The 20,703-nt window shown below is 49.5% G+C and overlaps 1 protein-coding gene across 1 annotated transcript in view; it reads left to right on the forward strand.

The window, feature by feature from the left end:
- The window catches only part of LOC125947101 (uncharacterized), a 50,095-nt gene extending 30,973 nt beyond the window's left edge, over positions 1-19,122 (forward strand). Inside the window, exons 8-9 of the mRNA XM_049671449.1 lie at positions 16,078-16,209; positions 18,586-19,122. Of these exons, the coding sequence (XP_049527406.1) occupies positions 16,078-16,209; positions 18,586-18,738 (285 nt within the window). The 3' untranslated portion in view covers positions 18,739-19,122. The remainder of the gene's footprint in view (positions 1-16,077; positions 16,210-18,585) is intronic.
- The last annotated feature ends 1,581 nt before the right edge of the window (positions 19,123-20,703 follow it).

The following is a 20,703-nucleotide window of genomic DNA, read 5'->3' on the forward strand; positions in this document are numbered from 1 at the left end:
AGGCACGCAGTTGCTACAATGGTTGACGGCATGGTCCACGTTCAAATTCTGTTCATTTCCATCATTACGATGCAGGCTTGCTCGCGCAAATGTCAGTGCATCTCACATGAGCGCGCCCGAGCCACTCTGTGCATGGCAAATAACAAGGATCGCGACAAAGGCACAACATGAAGGCAACAGGGGTACAACAAGATCAACCAACTGAAATTCCTGTATGCATCTTCACTTTTCAGTGCACATTGGTACATAACAAACAACCTTACTGCAATGTACAAAATTTTTAATAAAAAGTAGATAGCAGACGCAAGTAAAATTAATTTTATAAGAAATGTTTTCGAACATTACACGCGGTGTATTTTCGGCTCAGTAGATCTGAGAGTTTCTTTTTTCAGTAATATGACGTAAGCATCAGCCACCCGTTTTCAGCGCGACATAACGGATGCACCAAAATTATTTATTTCCACTTGGTGTCCGTGGGTTTGGCAAGGGAAGAAAGTTCCTATATTTAGATTGTCACTCCAGGGCGCGACCACTTCGGCTGCACACTCGGCTGGTCCTTGGCACCAGTACTCGTCCTGTGTAGTGGCGAGTGTATATGCTGCAGAAAACTGCTGCGTTTAAACACGGCCTCTGAGATCTGGTGCTGCTTATGAGCATCTCGTAGGCCATGCTATAAATGGAAGCGCTCCTATTTAGCGTTACAGGAAGTGCTACAGAAGTGAAGCGAGCTGCCTTCTGAGCGAAGAATGTATCATTGATTAAGCGAAGGTGCGAAGACTGTGCTTTGTGCGCTCAGTAAGTGACTTATGCAATAATTCTCGGGAATTTTCTGCAACAGAAAACATTTGTTCAGCTTTTCTTTTTTCGGAGACTGCAGTTATAGCAACTCGGCACAGTTATGTCGTTTTGCGTCCTCCGGTTCCGTTACGCTTGCACGATAGGCCTCCCTTTCATACTGAGCGTCACTTTGGCCGCATGGCGCAGCCCTGTAGCTTAAGTCGAGTCAAATCGGATGACGCAGCATCTGGTTGAGTCACCAGACGTCACAGACCAAAGCGGCCTCTCATTTGTGACCTCCTATGTCACGCTACTGTCCTACAACAGCATTTTATCGTAAATAAACATTGTTATTCACTGTAGCAGGACGCAGAAACTCCCTATACCGCATCTTGGACGTCGAAATTGCCCACGGGAGCATGCCGACGTGACGCACCAGTGCTGCTTCCACCTCTGGCGCATGCCGGGCATCCTACTCAAAACAAATCACAAACAAAACAGTACTCTTTCATGACGTCAGCATTGACGTGGAAAAATAGGAGGGGAGAGTTGTATGCATGTCAGCTGCCTTTCCTCAGGAGAAGCAAGCGTGGCTTGTTCATGTCGTAATGACAGGCGTGACTAGCTAGTCCACCGAGAACGCGCGATCAATACGCCATGTCTGGCGAATTTCGCTTAATGCGTAGCATTATGTAGTTATACGGTCTAAAAATGTCATGGGAAGGCAGAGAACCCCTTTCCCAATGCGCGGCGAGAATGTCAAGCCAGAAAACAGCTTTCCCAGTACAGGACGAGTATGCACAGTCTAAGTCCATTTTGTGCGCGGTTGATAGCTGCCATCTGGAGCACGGTGACAAATGACCCATTGCTCGTGATAACAATAGGCGGGCCGGTGCAAAGCATTCCGATTTCGCCTTTCCCCGTATGCCATAAGTAAATAAAGACTTTAAGCCTAGGCCAGAAATGCCTAAACGTGTACTCAAAGCAGTATGCCAAGCAGTGTGGGATGCCCTGGTAGAAACCCGATCAGGGAGGATAGGAAGTGTTTAAATGGGACCCAAAACGAGAGAATGCGTTAAACCAAGTCAAAGCTACGTTCAGCAATGTAAATATGTGCGTCCCTTTGTTCGTATTGTTGATGCATATATAAATAACGCATACTCTATCAGAACAACTCCTACGTACATCATTGCCACGCATAACGCATTCCGCACCGCGCCCTGGCCATATGATGCTACGCCTATCTTGGACAGCTCCCATTCAACGAGGTTCCGCATAATCTTTTTTATTAGTTCCTGATGTCGTATTTCTAATTTATTTCCGTTGTAATAAAAAGTCACAGTTTTGTCCGAAAGGCGTAGCATCGATTTCGACAGCAAATTAGTAGACAGCTATACGAAGCCAGTATAGCAGCTTAATGGGCCGCATAAAGCTGTAAACATTCGTTTACTAACTAAATAGACAGGCACGGTGTCACGCGCGCACAGGTAAACATGAACACATCTCGCTCGATGAGCGCCGTAACTCGCCGCGAAGACGCCGGAGTGAGAAAGCGCGCCAGCAGCAGCAGGCAAATTGACCTTCGCGCTGTCCCTCGTCTCGCTCCAGCGCGAACGTCGAAAGCACAGCGCCTACAAAGATACCGACACTCGGCGCATGCACTTTGTCCCCATCGCAGATCGATTTGAAGATGAGGCCCACGCGGGTGTGCGGGCCTCATTGTGCGCGGGCGCACTTCGCCCACATCGCAGATCGCTTTCGAGATACGGCGCCTGCGCGGCCAGCGCTGTAAGCAACAGCCGACGGAGCAGAATGCACCTCCTCCCTCTCCCTCTCCGTCGCCTCGCACCCGTGCCTCGCGCGCAAAAGAAGACCGCGTGCTTCCGGCCTGCCTTCCTCCCACGCGTGCGCTACATGAGCCGCCATTGCTGGCTCGAGTGCACCCTCGTACGCTTACACTCGCGCACACTGCGTATACGGCGCGCAGGGACGATTTTGTCGCCGTTGAACTTTTTACGGAACCTCACGGCGACGACGACGACGATGACGGTAAAAAGGCGCTTGGCGTGTTCACATAAAATAAAACAGTGGGAGTGCGCTCGTGCCCACAGGAAAAACACTCCGTAGCGCCTTCGTCCGTCTATCATCATGCAATTATCAGTGTAGTAATTAAACATGACCGATTTTGGAGTTAGTCAAAGCTGTACATAATTAAAAGCGGAACGTATTGATCCTTGTTCACATATTTTGTACTTTGACATGACTCAAACAAGGCGGAAATGTCAAAATACAGAGGCTATTCTTATTCAAAGCACTATATTCAAACATATAAAGCGGTCATATGGGCTAGCCAAAACAAATTTTCCTGACCGTTTTCTTGTCTCTGAAAAAAAAACTTGACAGCCAGGAGCTACCGCTAGGACTTGCTCAAGCTCCTTTTCTTCTGCGGAATCTCACAACTGTCGAGGTTAAGAAAACCGGCAATAAAGGAATTCCTTATATCTTCATCCTGTCACCGTAACGGCGCATGAAAACTGGGCTGAGAAATATATTTGCGCATGATTTCGTCATCACTGCTCATAAAACTCAATAAAAATAAAGCGATAGTGCTTTTTAACCTATTCTAGTCTTGGCATTATACGAAGACAAAGTAAATGGTGAACAGAAGGTGTAGCCTAACTAAAGCTAACTGACGCCCATCATGACATGTATTTCATCAACACCACGAGCACTAGTGACCGTATTGAGGAATAAACCGAGCGACACTGCTCTGATGTCACTCAAGCTTGCGCAGGAACTTAGTGCCCATGCAACACTGTTGCTCTCATGCAAAACGAATACCTGCTGAGAAGATGTTGAAAAGGTTTCTGCGTACCTGTCGTCATCCCAAAATCTGAAAAAACTTGGGAGAACTGGGAATCCTGTCGTGCCGTGTTCGGCTATTACATAGTTGGCTTGCTTTCCTGCGCCTTCGTTTCCTTGACGCCTACAGGCTTCTGACTCTTATATTGCCCATCTTCACAAATATATAGCTGCAAACGCGGTATTTCTGCCAGTATGGCAAATATGATAATTACACCAATTTGGCCTGTCTAAAACATTGTCCTTTATTAGGCGGCTTTATTAGCTCGTCATTTTAGCAAAGTACTGCTTGATAAATAAATAACCGCGATTGAAACTGTCCGATGGCAGGATTCGAACGCAGAACCTCTAGTAAAGGAAAGCCCGATGTCCAAACCATTACGCCACGGGCCATACATTGACAATCGCTATAGAACGCCCTTATTAATTTAGCGCGGGCAAGCGAGTGCGTTGTGACGTTTGGTCCATTTCGATTTAGCCTCACCGAGTGTAGTTAGAACGCAGGCAAGAGCTCACGCGGGAAAGCTAGCGTGGAAAACAAGAAACGAGAGAATTGCATCTGCAACAACACAGAGAAGCTTATGAAGAGGACGTGTTGGAACTTAGGCGATTTCGTCGGCGGGCAAATTATTAGGATAAAAATAAGAAAAAAGGTGGTCTCCAATGCGCGCTGTGAACGTGGTTGGACAGCGAAGCGTTAAACGACTAGAACGCGATTACCCATTCAGACGTAGCTAGATGCAATTCACATGACCCGCCGTGGTTGCATAGTGGCTATTGTGTTAGGCTGCTGAGCACGAGGTCGCGGTATCGAATCCTGGCCCCAGCAGCCACATTCGGATGGGGACGAAATGCGAAAACATCCCCGTACTTAGCTTTAAGTGCACCCCAGGTGGTGCAAATTATTCCGGAGTCCCCCACTAAGTTGTGCCACATAATCAGGTCGTGGATTTGGCACGTAAAATCCCATAATTAGATTATTGAAATGGCGACATACACATTCACTTTACCTAATTTTTAGGCTACGACATTTCAACGGCCTGTGACGTGGCATGCGCCTGCCATTTTTGTGAACCTACAAAGAGTGGAGCTAGAGAGAAGAAAAATGCACTTAACCACGCTTTCGCCACACCTCGTATGCACGCTTCCCTTCAAGACACCTCATTATACGTGGCCTTCTCATAGCACCGTCACAACACAAATCAGTTGCGAGGCGGGTTGTTCTTTTACATACGAAAGTGTGGTTACGTCATTCCCTGCTTTGTATGCTACAGTCGCCGCTTCCCGGCCACTGCAGCTTATGCAACAATAATCTTAACCGGGCAACGCTTCCGGCGAATGCTCTACGCGAAGGCGAACTTTCTGAGCTTTTTTTTTTCCTTCCGCCACGCGGCCGGCTTCGCCGCTGCCGCGGATGCATTTACGGATGCGCCGAGGCGAGCGCCATCTATTGGTGCTGCAAGGAACCCAGCGGCCCAGGTGGCGCCCGCCTCCCGAGTTTTTGCCCATGGAGACTACAGACCCATTGAGAGGTAGATCTACGCAGCTTCGCTGTAAAATAAGTCACAGTTTCGCCCTAAAGGCGAAGAATTAATTGCGATACCAAATTAGTAGAGTGCTATAAGGAGTAAGGATAGTGGCTTTTATCGGCCGCATAAACTCGGACACATTCACTTACTAAATGAATTAATAAGCCTGGTCTCAGCGCGCGCAAGCAAACATGAATACATCGCACTCGCTGACCGCAGACAACCACAGTCTAAACACTGGCGTGAGCAAGCGCGGTGTAGCAGCGAACGAAGGTTCGTGCGGCCTATCGCTTCAACGGAAACTGAGCGGCGAAAGCACAGCGCATACAAAGGTAAGAGACGTGTGGAGATCGCTTTCAAGATACGATGCGCGCGACAGTCCATAGCCGCGCAAAGTACAAGTACGCAGTTGCTGGCAGAGTAGAAGCCGCGCCCCCTCCATCCCGCGCTGCCTTCACGCTTTCCTCCTTTTGCGTGGGAGATGGAGTCGCCAGTTCCCCTTGCGCCCGGTCGCAAGATATACATTTAGTGCCGCAGCTAAACGTCGCCTCTCTTCCCTCCCATCCCCCCCACGGCCTTCCGCAAGACGGGCGTTCGCTCTCCGCCGCGCGTTCGCTCTACGTGAAAGCGTGCGTCCCTGGCGCTTTCACTCGCACATACAGCATACGGCGCGCAGCGACAATTTATCGCCGTTGGAATTAATACGCAACCTCACGGCGAGGGCGACGGTGACGACAAAGGCAGGAATTCGCTTGGAGTGTCCATATAATTGCTATCTCAATAACACCGCAAGCGGGAGACCGTAGTATATGTGTTAAGATGCCTATTTATCATTTTCTCGCGATAGTCAATTATATGAACACTGCAAGCGTATTTCTATCGCCGCCGTCGCTGTGATGGTTCCGTATAATTCCAACGGCGATAAAGTCGTCGCCGCGCGCCGTATGCTGCATGTGCGAATGAAAGCGCGCGAGGGGAGCCGATGATCGCGGCTAAATTGGGCGCGCTCGAGAGAGGAAGGCGGTGAGCAAACGGGAAGTCTTCCGTCGCGCGAAAAGCTATGGCGTGACGGCATTGAGGCAGGTGGGCGGCGTTGTGTTCCGGCACCAATTGCGTATGTCGCGACCTTGCGCAAGGGCAACTGGCAAACGCGGCTCTGTCACGCGCGCGAAGGTATAGAAAAGCGGGGAGGCAGCGCGAAGGGGAGGGGGTGCGGCTTCTACTCCCCCAGCAACTGCGTACTTTTCGCAACCGCGTGGTCGCGCGCGCCGCAACCTGAAAGCGATCTGCAGACGGCACATACCCTTGTGTGCGCTGTGTTTTCCCAGCTCTGTTTCCCTTAAAGCGATAGACTGCACGATGGGCACTTCACTCGCTGCTCTTGCAGCCGCGCTTGCTCACGCAAGCGTTTTCACAGCGAGTGTCTGCGGACATTGAGTGTGATGTTTGCTTGGGCGCGCTGACACCACGCTTGTTCATTCAGTTAGTAAGCGAATGTTTCCAAGTATAAACAGCTGATAAAACTAATAGCCTTACTTCATATAGCTGTCTACTGATTTGCTATCGCAATCGATGCGTTTCCTACTCTTTTCATGCACGCAATTCATGTGTGCCATAAAGCAGACGTAGACTAAGACTTCGCGCTTATGGTAATTCATTTAGAGAACGTGCAGTTTGCTTGCGGAAACGCCAATGCCAATACCGACACCGTTGGCAGCTGAACAAAGCTGTTTTTATGCTATCTAAGGGGTCTGCGCTGGTTGCTAATTTGGGTTAGGGGCAAACAATGACGCGCGGAAGCTAAATAATGAATTAGCCTAACAACACGTAAAAATTGCACCCCCGGGCGCAGTCACATTTTATTTAGGGAAGGGCCGGTGAGCGGTACTGGCCACCTTCGAGAAAGGCACCGAGCCAATGTGGACAGTGCGCCGTGTAGTGGCTTCTCGCTTTTTGTGCGTGCACAGTCCGAAATGAAGGATAGTTCATCTCAATACCGTGTGATCAAAACTGAACAACAAATGCAGTTTTTATTGCGATAGCAATTATATGGACACTCCCGGAGCATTTTTTGCCATCGCCGTCACCGTGACGTTCCGCATGAAGTCCAAGAGGATATCATCGTAGCCACGCGTGCCGTATATGCTGTATGTGTGAGTGAAAGGCGCGAGGGTGAGCCGACGATCGCGGCTCAATCTCGCTCGCCCAAGAGAGGAAAGCGGGGAGGATGCGCGCCGTCTTCCATCGCGCGCCAGCCATCGGTGGAGGGAGGGGGGTGGTACTTCGGCTGCACGTGGTCGCGCGGTCTTTATCTTGGATACGATCTGCTTTGGGGGCAGTCTAGGCTGGCAGACGGCTCGTAGCTTTGCGTGCGCTGTGTTCTCACCGCTCAGTTTGCGTTGAAGCGATATACAGCACGAATGTCACTTCGCTCGCTGCCGCGGCCAGTGCTGCCTTACGCCAGCCTGTTGACCGCGATCATCGAGTGCGATATTGTTACGAGGCATTGAGTTTGAGCATACCGTTAAAGGACCGTTTTGCTACTCGAAGACAAAGAAGACGGGACGTGCCGCGTGAGATGCTGTCAGCCATTCTGTGGTAGCAGCGGCCTGTAAATATTGTAGTATACGATTCGGTCTCTAAAGGGTAATCGTGAACCACCGTGACAATATTGTGGAGCTGCGGGGTACAAGAAGAAGCGCTGTACACGGAGCTCCACAGTGGTCGTCGAGTCGGGGTCATCATGATGACAGACGAGACCACGACCATGCCGCCAGCGCCAGCCAGTACAACGCCTGCACCAGCCCCTACAACAACGTCAACGATCGTCCTTACGCATCCTAAAGACACAGGGCGTTCTTCGGTACCGATAAGTTGAAGTCGAAGATTGTATTGCCAATTATGAACGTAACAGTGAGATCATTCGTTGGGACCCGACGCTGATGCTGGAGAACGTGCTGGTCTATCTCAAAGAACGGCAAAGGTATGGTTCAATAAACATGAGGTGGAGATTGGAAGTTGGGACACTTTCAAAGAAAAACTTAGTGCTTTGTTTGGGAAGCCCATGGGTCGAAAGGCCGCCGCTACGAAAGAGCTATCCATCCGCGCTCAGACGTCCACTGAACCTCGTACACATCCTGCATTCAGGACGTCTTGGCTCTTCGCCGTAAAGTCGACGTTGACATGACGGAGTCGGACAAGGTTGGTAATGTGATGAAGGAAGTTGCAGACGATGCGTTCAACCTATTAGTGTGCCGAAATTGTGCGACCGTCCACGCAGTTTTTGAAGAATGTCCGCGTTTTGAGCAAGCGAAAAGTCTGCGTATTGCGAGGTCATTGGCTCGTCTACCGAACTCCGCTCCGACGTCATCATACAAAGACGGACAGGCCTCTCGTCTGCAGTGGTCACCGCCATCGGAACTTCCCGAATGTTCCGTCGGGATATCAAAGCAATTGTTCCAGCTCTTGCCAACAAGGGCCACGGCGATTTTCACGTGCCGGCCGTTTCGCTGGTTCATTCCACTATGCGGGAGGAACTCGGCAACTTGGGTTTCGCCGTCTGCACCGTTGCTCAGTCTCGGACAACTGACTTTCGCGCTAGGTCGCCGCCCCAGCAGCAAGGGTTCTATCCGCGCTCTCGTAATTGGGCTGAATGACAGATGGCAGATGATCGGCTGATTTGTTTCTACTGTCGCGGTATCGGTCACGTCCCGCGCCATCGTTCGATGTCGTCGTTAACCCGGGATGATACTGCTAGCCGCACCGACAACTGCTGCCGTTTTCAACCCACTCAGCCATACCAGCCATACAGCAGAATTGCTACCGCCGGTTTCAGCCTTTTGAGCCCTACACCTTTGATGCGACCCCGACGCCACACAGCCGTTCCCCGTCACTCCGAGGTAACCAGTCCCGTTCGCCGCCAGCGCGTTGTCTTTCGCCTGCATCGCCTCTACGACGACGTCCGATATCGCCGCTCAACCACCGACGGGTAAACTAAGGAATGCATCTGTTAGAGGTGACGCTCATCTTCGACTTCCTCCTCAAATCCTCTCCTCGTATTGCCGACACGACGAAACTTGACCGTTGACGGCTTAACTATTCCCGCACTAGTCGATACTGGGGCACTAAATTCCGTGATGAGTAATCAACTCCGTAGCCGCTTCAAGAAAGTACTTACCCCCACCGCTACTGGTATTATTCGCGTCGCTGATAGAACGCCCGTAGTCCTTGGAATGTGCACATCTGGCATCACTATCGCCGGTCACCACAGATAAGTTTTGTTTACTGTTCTCGAGCTATGCCCCAACGACGTCATTCTCGGACTTGATTTCTTGTCGGCCCATGCCGCTCTCATTGACTGTGCAGCCGGCGTCCTTCAACTTGAGCTTCCTCAACTTGCTGATGTTCCAGATTTACCGTCCCACCGCTTATGCTTCTGTCGATTATGTTAAGTTGTCACCGCAAGCCGCCACGTGTGTTGCCTTGACGGCGGCATCACCAGTTCCATACGGGGACTACATAGTATCTCCACTAGTTGACTTGCTGTTGACCAGAAATATTGCTGTGCCGCACACCCTCGGGATTGTTGTCAACAACCACGTCCAGCTCCAGCTCCTCAACTTCAGCAACTTGACCCAAGCTCTCCCGCAAGGCATCTCAGTGGCGAACGTGTCAGCATTTGATGAATGCGACGTCGTGGCATTAGACGACGACACTTGTTAGTACTTTGTCGCAAACGGCCCGGCAATTCCACTTCCCGACGTAATTACCAAAATGATTGCCCCTGACCTTCCCACCTGTCAAGCCGCGGAACTCCACCACCTCTTAACGACCTATAGGGATACCTTCGACTTAGATGACCACCCCCTAGGTTAAACGTCTCTCGTCAGTCATCGAATACGTACCGGAGATGCTATTCCTGTCAGATGGCGACCATATCGCGTGTCCCATTCCGAACGCCAGGTCATACAAAGAGAAGTCGACAAGATGCTCTCCAAAGGCGTCATAGAGGCTTGCTCAAGTCCGTGGGCGTCACCTACCGTCTTAGTCAAAAATAAGGTTGGCAGGTGGAGATTGTGCGTTGACTATCATGCCTTAAACAAAATAACGCGCAAAGACGTATATCCGCTCCCACGGATCAATGACGCCCTTGACTGTCTTCACGGTTCGCGATACTTCTCATCCATAGACCTGCGCTCGGGTTACTGGCAGGTTTGTGTTGATGACTTGGACCAAGATAGAACTGCCTTTATCACACCGGACGATCTCTGTCACGTCTAAGTTATGCCCTTTGGTCTGTGCAACGCCCCCTTAATGGTCCATCGGCCTCTGCTACCTGGACGACGTCATTGTGTTTTCCCAACGTTTGAAAGTCACCTTACTCGTTTGGCCACCATTATAGCTGTCTTTAGTCGAACGGGACTCCAGCTTAACTCCAAAAAAGTGTAATTTCGGCAGAAAACAAATCGTTGTGCTTGGTCATCGTGTAAGTGCTCCAGGTGTCCAACTTGACACTGACAAGATTAGCGCTGTCAACAACTTCACTGTGCCCTCGACTAATAAAGCTGTTTGGACTCTTGTTTGATTATGCTCGTACTGTCGCCATCTTATAAGCAATTTCGCCATCATAGCCCGACCCCTAACCGACCTTCTAAAAAAGGACGTGCCCTTCCCTTCGGGCCAAGACCAAGCGGCTGCATTCTCGGCGCTGACCAACTTGCTCACTTCCCCACCTATTTTGGCTCACTTTGACCCATTGGCGTTTATTGAAGCTCGCACAGATGCTAGTAGGCATGGAATCGGCTCCTGCCTCATTCAACACCAGCACGGCCAAACACGTGTTACTGCATACGCCAGCCGCCTGCTCTCTACATCTGAACGGAACTATTCGATCACAGAGCGTGAGTGCCTTGCGTTGATCTGGGCTGTCCCAACGGTCTCGTATTCTCGGTTCCTACTGACCACTATGCTCCTTGTTGGCTGTCACCGCTCAAGGACCCAACTGGTCGCCTTGGTCGCTGGCCGCTAAGACTACAGGAATGCACCTTTGAGGTAATTTATAAATCTGGCAGGCCACGGCATGATGCCGATTGTCTTTCGCGCCATCCAGTGGACCCTGCGATCCTCGCTGACGATGACAATGATTCCTGCGTGCTTGCCATATCTGATTTGCGCGACGTCGGCACCGAACAGCGTCGAGATGAAACCCTAAAGCTCACCACTGAGCAACTCTCTTCTGCATGTTCCGACCCATCTCTTCCACAGTATGTCCTACGCAATGAAGTTGTACACCGTCGCAGCATGAAACCTGACGGGCCAGAATTCTTGCTAGTGATTCTCCGACACCTGCGTACCAGTATACTTCAGCATCTACATATGCTCCAACTGCGGGACACCTGGGCGTTCCCACACCTACGATGGCGTGCGACAGCGTTTTTTTTTTTTTTTTTGGCCTGGCTTGTATCGTTCTGTAAGCCGATACGTTGCGGTCTGCAAGTACTGTCACAGCTGGAAATGTCCTGCTCTTCCACAGGCTGGCCTGCTTCAAGCTGTCGACATTTCAACGGAGTCCTTCTTTCGCATTGGCCTTGACTTGCTCGGACCTTTCCCTACATCCGTGTCAGGCAACAAATGGATTGCTGTCGCAATTGACTATACGAACAGATATGTCATAACACGTGCCATGCCCAGTAGCTGCGCTACAGACGTTGCAAACTTTCTGCTCAATGACGTCATTCTTCGACATGGGGCTCCGAACCAGGGGCCGAATTCACAAAGCCTTTTGTTCGTAAGTGCTGCTTGCCATTGGCCAGCCGCTTTCGCTAATGGTATGTCCAACACCATGATTGGCTGACACCTGATTCTGCCAACAGTTTTAGCCTAAGAATGTTTTTGTGTACCCGGCTCCAGCTTCTTACGCATCGTGGCCGCTCTTTGCTTGCAAAGGTCATTCACAAAATTATTCGTAGCTGCTCTACTGGGCATCGGCTTACGGCAGCCTACCATCCACAGACCAACGGTCTTACCGAGTGGCTCAACCGAACACTCACGGATATGCTGTCCATGTACGTCTCTACTGATCACCGCGATTGGGACGCCACCCTCCCTTACGTCACTTTTGCCTACAACTCGTCCTGGCATGACCCCGCCGGCGATTCGCCGTTCTTTCTCCTGTACGACCGCAACCCTGCGTTGCCCTTCGAGACGCTCCTTCCTGCTGATCCCTCCGTACCAACCGCATATACTCAGGACGTCCTCTCTCGAGCCAGCATGGCTCGCCAGGTTGCTGACAATAGGCTATGTGCATCGCAGGCCTCCCAAAAAGAGCGCTATGAGAACCGGCACGGTGAAGTAGAGTACCCTCCTGAATCTCTGGTCCTACTTGGGACGCCGTCTCGACGCCAAGGCCAGTGCGAGAAGCTCCTCCCTCGCTACATCATCATCAGCCTATATTTATGTCCATTGCAGGATGAAGGCCTCTCCCTGCACTCGCTACACAGGACCCTACAAAGTTCTCCGCAAAGTCAGCGATGTTGACTACCTCATCACTCCGCTCCAACATCGCCAGTCTTCTGCTTTTACGTCTGCTACTGATGTTGTCCATGTGTCGTGGGTAAAACCCTACTACACCAGTAGTGCTGACTGATTTTAGAAGGCGCCGTTAGGGCGCTCAGTGCGCCGGGGGTGATGTTACTATAGGCATTGCCTTTGAGTATGCCGTTAAAGACCGCTTTGCTACGCGAAGAGAAAGAAGACTGGACATACCGCGTGAGATCCTTTCAGCCATTCCGTGGTAGCAGAAGCCTGTAAATATTGTAATATACGATTCCATCTCGCCCGTGTACTCGTGAATGCCCGTGATATTATGTTCATGTTTGCCTGTGCACGATGATAAGATGCTTGCTAATTTAGTTAGTAAGTGAATGTTTACAAGTTTATACGGCCCGTAAAACTACTATCCTTACTTCGTATGGCTGTTTACTAATTTGCTATCGCAATCGACGGTTCGCCATTGGGGCGAAAGTGCGACTTGGTGTGATGTTCACTGCTTACGTAACTGCACCATAATAACCCGATTACCTTGCGACAACCTTTTGACTACATGTCTTATCAATGTAACTGCATTAGACGCTATGGTGTAACAACGTGCTAGGGAAATAGAGAGGTTTTAATGTGTGTTAATTCGCGGGTTCAACTGTACGTGCGCGGACACAAATCTGCCAGGTTGCGCATGGACCACTGCATTGACGCTACAGAGCAAGCATACGTGCTCCTTCAGCGACGCTTTATATGTGCACACGGCTGCAATTACACGGTAAACACATTTTCTTGACTTGCACACAGCTGTGCATGCAATTGTCCCTGCCACAATCGCGTGCCCGCAGCTGTAGCCGTGCTCACGATTAGCCCCCGACGACCGACCAAGCACGATGCTCACGTTGTGTGCCCTTAGTCTGCGGTTACGTAAGTGTAATACGAAAGCGCCTGGTACACCGCAAAACCATGTGCAGGAAACGTAATTATGTGCACTGCGTTATGACAGTCTCATGTATTTATGAACATAGGCAAAGCAATACTGCAATCAGCTTACATTCGAGCCTGCGTGACTTACCAATCCGGCCTACCTGTATTCCATTGACCGCGATAGGTGAATGTGATAGATGCCGCGATAGGTGCATATGAAGGGGACAACCCACCGTGCTGGCGCAGTAGCTAAGGTGTCGCGCTGCTGAACACGAGGTCACGGGATCGAATCCCGGCCGCGGCAGCCGCATTTTGATGAAGGCGAAATGCAAAACGCTCGTGTGCTTCCGTTGTAGTGCATGTTAAAGAACCCCAGGTGGTCAAAATTAATCCGGTGCCCTCCACAACGGCGTGCCTCATAATCGGAACTGGTTTTGGCACCGAAAACCCCCCAAAGAAGAAGAAAAGCGGAAGTGTGAATTCTGCGCTTGCTAAAATCGTGGCTGCGTAATGTGGAGTGCGAAATTCCAGTATGTGAAACAGGCATAACTTGTGACATTACACTCTGAACAATTGTATTTTAATTTGTCATGCGTAATTTAATGGCACGGCAGTCTAGCAACACTAAGTTGTTACAAATTGAAACTGCATCCCGCCCCCTCCCCAGTAATAACTGCTCCAGTTAATGACAGTCTTTCTCAAAGGCGATGTTTTTATGTAATGCAAGCAGCAGAAGTGATTACAGGAGCTCGAAAACGTCACGGCCCCCATAATGCGTTAATTTTTCGCACATGCGTCCCGGCAACCTGCAGCTACTGCTGCTGTTTATCATGCCAGTACATACGATAGCGGGTCCAATTTTACGGCGACCTGCTCTCTTCGCCACTGGGGGCGTGGCATTCAACAGTTTCGGAGCAGACAACACAACAGTGGCCTCGTATTTCTTGACGTGCACAGGTCATCTCGAAAGGGCCGTCACTGCACTTCGCTTTTAGGAGTAGAACGCGATAGTGTTATCGGGCCCTGTTCGCATCGCATTTTTGTTTCAGTGAGCTTCACCGCAACACAACGTGGGAATGCCAGCTTACAAAGACCAAGCTTACACCGATCCCCTTAAAGTCGGCTTCCTTTTTAAGCAGAAATGCATTGTTGGGAACACGTTTTTTCAGGTGCAATATAAGTCGTCTTATATTATAATGTGAAGGCCCTAGCACCTTTTTTATTACTTTAATAATTGTTTGCTATTGCCTCGACGCGCGCGCGTGTACATAACGCATAAGACAGGCCAAGTCCCAATTTGACCTGCCGAGGGTGCGAGCGCCATCTGGATAGAGCTTTCGCAGGTATATTACCTGAGCGCACCGGTTTGGGATGGTAGGAATGCTGGAAAACGGGTTTGTGCTTGAGTTTCCTCGTAACAGAATTACATTTCCTCGTACATTCAAATAACAGTCCGACGCCACCATATATGTAGGTTGTGGTTAAGTCGTACTTTACCATTTTTCTGACGTATTCACTGTGAGAAATTCAATTTTTGTTCACTAAAACCTTGCACCACGTGGAGAGCATCACGGGGTCGGGGCTGTTCAGGATTATTCAGGTTCAGGTTCAGGACACCTTACGCCACGCGGAGGGCCTGCGCGGTCGGGGTGTTTGCGGATTATTTTTGGGGCGAAACTACTTAGGGTCGAGCCTTGTCCCTCGTCGCGCCGTCGTAGTAACGCTAGTACTCGCCGCTCCCGCTAGAGGCGCAGCTGTGCTCTCTTTCTGGTTCCCGATCCGCTCTCTCTCTCTCTCGTCCGTAGTTAGGGACGCTGCGGTGCTCAAGGGCTTAGGGAGCCTACATGCAACGCCGTTTAGCTTGCATGTAGGCTCCCTACAAGGGCTATATAAGCGCTGTATATATTGTACACATGTACAGTATATATATATATATATATATATGTATAGTATATGTACGCCACACTCCGTCTGCCGGAACCGTTCCAGCTTCCGGTTCCACTTCCGGTTCCGGAAGCCGGAACCAGAAGCCAGCTTCCTGTCTCGGAGAACGCTTCCGGCGTTTTGCCCGAGTGATCGCCCGGCCGGTGCTTCGCCCACTCATCATCATTCACTTCGTGGATATGCGGTGTTTTTTTTTTTTTTTTTCCGCCACGGATGTCGACATCCACGCCGACACCGGATTGTCTGCGACACGGGGCCATTAACGCTGTCGAATTAAAACACGAGATGGACGACGCTGTGAATTCGGCCCGTAAGCGAACGCAACCGCGCTTGCGCTCTGCTTGCGAATGCGTACCGTGCTGCAGTGCCAGCAAGTAACGAAAGAGATTAGGTTCCTGCTCAAGCAATTAAGGCGCTCATGTACCCTAATCAGCTTATCTTCCATTACTCCAAAGTCAACTGGACTTCGCTCTATATACTTTTGTTTTGCTTGTATTTTCAGGCATGCGTCTGCGAGTCTGGAATTTGTGAACGGCGTACGGGATCACCATACGACTCAATGGATGTTACAGTATCAGTTTGGAGCCAAAACACGATAGTCTTTTTTGACAACATCGACCAGATAAAGACAAAGGTGAATGCCCATATACTGTCGCCGCCTTCTAATGACGCTTGGTACCCTACCATGGACCCAGTATCCAACGACCTTAAAGGGGGCCTGAAGTAGTTTTCTATCGATGTCGAGAAATGCTTTTCAAGTTGAAACAGACAATTTCAGAATTCCAATCACAATGATCTCGACGTGTCCGCGAATCGACCACGCAACATCATGCTCAACACCAGAACGCCATAGTCTTTAGGCAACCGTGGCGTGTCAACTAACCTATCGTAACGCCATGAATTTCACTATCACCTTTTAAAGATGTGTTCTGTAGTGCAGCTTGAGTCCAGTGTAGCTCGAGTAAGTGCTCTTCAAAATAACCTTATCCGGAGGTCCTGGACCACTCTTTTTCGAAGTAGAGAATGAAGTGCATTAGAGGTTAAAACGCAATATTTAAGAAATGATTTTGCAGCAAACAGTATTCCACTGCGTGCAGCAAAAAACGTAGTTATAGACAATCAAAGATCGCGTGCGATCCTCTTGGTGGTGCTCTTCAATGCCTCGCACTGCGAAGCCTACGGCGAAACGGGGTGGTGCTCTAATGTTCCGCGTACTGAAGGTCGCCATGGCGCTCAGTTCACATTTGATTTTCGATGTTCACACAGACACCACCGCTTGGCGCTCAAGACGCGCCAAAATCAGACGCTATCCCTCGGCTTGCGGTTGAGTTCATGTGTGCCATCCCTTTGCTGTGCTACAGTGTACATATAACTACGCGCGGCTGCTATCGCAGGGAATGGCATGACTAGCACATTTCCTTTCGCAGTTACCTCTACGACAATAACACGATATCCAAGGGTCGAACAAACTTCATGTCCGTTAGTGCAAGTACGTCGGCAGCCAATACATCGGCTTAACAATGAATGGCGCGCTACGGACTCGCGTTGAAAGGATTCCTAACGTGACGAGCTTCCACCATGATGGGGAGAGCCTGTGGGATTCGGCAAGCAGACGATCTGTTCGGCAGATGTTGGCACTCGGACCTTGAGTCACGTCACTCAGAGATATCCATCAGATCACGCGGTTGCCCTGAACAAGCCGCACCGAGTCAGCTAGCGCATTCGTCACAGCACAACGCGGAGGGGCCGCGGCGGCACCGTATACGTACCCGGCGATGCCAGCGTCGGGCGGTGACCCACAGCGTTGTTTGAAGAACCCATTCAAACGCCATCCTTGTTTATAGGAGATATCTATTGTTTGCTTTTACAACTAATAGCACTGCTTACCTTAACTGTTTTTGCTCATCTAATTTGCCTTACAACAGGCGAGAAGCGTGGAGAAGTGGGGAGGGTTTTTGTAAGGCCAAGCTAGCGTAGGGAAATTAGATAACCGGATGAGGAGAGTGGTGCAGGCGTCAGCGATTGGTTCGCTTCCCCTTGTTTAGCTTGCGGTGGGTGGTAAAAAAGCTCGGCGGCGTGCAACAGAAGAATAAAAATGTCACTAAAACAGATCCTCAGTAAAGATGTGTAGATAGAGCAATGTCGAATACGACATTGCTCTATCTACATGTATATATATGAGGCCGAAAGGGCTCGACAACGTTATTGTGCTACGAAAAAAAAAACTATTCGTGATGAAGCGTAGAAAGCACATAGCAGAAATGGAATAGAAATGATTTCGAACAGCTTTATGGGATAACGCCCCTGATGTACAACGAATTAACCCAAGCTTGTTTGGATCTTAGTTTACTACTGTGAGATAAACGTCGATTTCGTTCGTCGATTTCGAGCACCCAGAGCGGTATCTTCGAGTACGTTACATTTCCCTGGTCAAATTGAGCGCTCGTAATACATTGAGCGGATTCTATCAGCGCACCGGAGCTCCGGCTCCGAGGCACTAGATCTCTCCTTCAACACGGTAGTGCAGCCACAATCCGGCCAAGTTCTGGTCTATATTGCGAAAGGCTGCGGAAAAAGCCATTGACAGACAACGACCACACTTTTCCGTGTCCTCTCGCGCTATTTTTTACATGATGGATGCACAACTTAGTAGCCCAGCTCTGAGTCTACAGATGATTTCTAGTCACGTGGCTGCTCCAACTTCCTTTGCTGTTGCGCTGCCTACCATGGCGAGTGCGCGATTGGTTTATCGGCTGTATTTGTTTAAAATGAAACAAGTGCCTACGTGTTTCGGCTTCCGGCCTCTGATTGCCCTGGCAAGCTGCTTAAGCGTGCAGCTTTACATGCCTTCTCTGGCACCAATATAGACCACGCTCCGTATCATTGCGATCCGAGTCGGAGAGCGTTATGAACCAGCCGAGTGGTCAACCAGCACTGACTATTCAGCGAGCATTCGTCAAATGGGCGTATTTCTCTCCCAATAATCACAGCCACGTTGCGCTCTACGCAGGCTCAGTCAAGACTCGACGCACTACCCAAGAACTACAGCGGCATTGCGGCGTACAACGTCGAGATGGATGACTTCGGCGCCAAATGCGGGAGTTCAAAGTTCGGACGGCTAAATGCCATCAGAGAACGAGTCGATCATGCCTTAACCCCGTAGTGAAGCCGTTCTGGAGGCCATTCACGCCAATTTTGTGCACGTGCCAAAGCTGAACTGCAATGCATGCGAGAAGCACGAGCAGAAAAAAGTGTGTGGGGTGGTGGGTTGCGGTGTATGGGACTAAGGGTAACTCATGCAGCCTGGAACAGTAGCCGTAGTGCGGTGTGAAAAACAAAAAAAAAACTTTGTGGAGCCAGGTTAGCTCAAGAACTATTTTACATGGTGACATGTGTCAGGGACCGAGATCAAAAAGCACATACACTTGCGTGCTTCATTTTTTTTCTTGCTTTTTTTTCTCTCTCGCTCTCACTCTGCAATGTAATCTGCTCTTTTTCTTTCTTGCCTCATTCACATTGACTTTTTCTGCAATGCGCAAAGCCCTTGTCCTAGGCATGTGTCTTCTTAAACTGTGTGGCTGTGGTGGCCGTCCATACACTGTTAGTCTTGTTTCATTAAATGCCAGCATATGCGAAACATCTTCCCAAATATTTTTCACCTAAATAAGTGGAATGGTGTGTCGCATGAAGATTTGTAAAAAGAAGAATCAATGAATAGTGCTCATCTTACTGTTTAGAGCCACATATGAAATGTGTGAATCTATGTTACACTGAAACAGTCAGCCTCGTCAGGAACAGGGTTCCTTGTACTTGGACTTCAGATGTAATTTGAGCTTGTCCACAAACATCTTACCATTTATGGAATACCGAGTTACCAGAGCCACGGAAAGCAGTAACAAGGCTGGTAGCAACATCTCGTGACGCCTTGTCCATCTAGAATGTGTTAGAAACTTGTGTTGGGTGATTGTTGTCGTCGAAACAAGATCGTATAGTGAGTGCATGTTAACGATTATGTCCCTACAAACACTTCACACAGCCAGTTATGTTGAATATAGTAGGTCAGCGCAGTATTAGGTTTGAGTCGGCACAAGGTGTTGGCATCAGCCATCATTTTGTCATACTCATCTCCGGCAGCCCGATATCCCGCAAACGCTAATAAAGAGTTCTGGCGTGTGAGGTATCATCTGATGTATAATGGCGTTGGCAGGTTACCGGGTAACCAGTGGCATAATTGTGAGTGCCTCGGTCATTGGCGCCAAGCTCATCGAGACAGAAAACTTTGGTTGTGGGTTTGCCACACAAATTTTTGTCAGTGGCGTAATCTTGCCTTGTTATTGCAAGATTACGTTTCCTTATTAAATGTTGGTTCGTTTTTTTTTCTGAGAAGAACAGTCATGAAACACGAAAGCGTCTCTGTAGGCATTGTTGTTAGCCGAAGCGTCACAAGCTAAGAGAGTCCGGCAAAACTGCATTGTATACACGGGAATACTGGACGCTAAAACTGTCTACCATGTCTGTGCATAAGTTTAAACTCCATTATCTGTAACATTGTTCGATGTATCTGGAACGTGGAACCATGTTTAATTATATAGGAGGACGTTTGCATGTTTGTACAGATGGTTTCACTTACAAGTGCGTCAAACTGTCTATAGAGTTTTAGATTGTGCGTACACGTATGGACTTTTATGGAATACCTAGTCACCGCGGATTAGGGAACAGTGGTAGCAACGCTCATAGCAACGTCTTGCGACATTTTCCCAGTTGCAGTCAATTAAAAGCATTTTTTTATTACATGGTGTTCGTATCGAAGCCATTCGTATTACATCCCTACCGACGCTTTGTACCAGCCTCGAAGTAGAATGCCCTTGCTTACCGCAGTAACAGCTGTCCTTTCCGGCTATACGCCGCCAGATGACGCCCCAAACACGGCGCGATTAAATGCACAAGGGAACGTAGGGTGAATAACATTTGCAAGAGAGACAAAGACGCAGCAAGAAGATTCTGGAACCATGTAAGAGCACTCGGAGCTCCAACTAAAAATTTGCAGACGGCTATAAAGGATGAAGAGTTAGGTAACATCTTCGAAGTAGACGATGCCATCGCGCTACAAAACAGACACTGTTAGGGC

The sequence above is a fragment of the Dermacentor silvarum genome, chromosome 7 (genome assembly GCF_013339745.2).
Source record: "Dermacentor silvarum isolate Dsil-2018 chromosome 7, BIME_Dsil_1.4, whole genome shotgun sequence".
NCBI lineage: Eukaryota > Metazoa > Arthropoda > Arachnida > Ixodida > Ixodidae > Dermacentor > Dermacentor silvarum.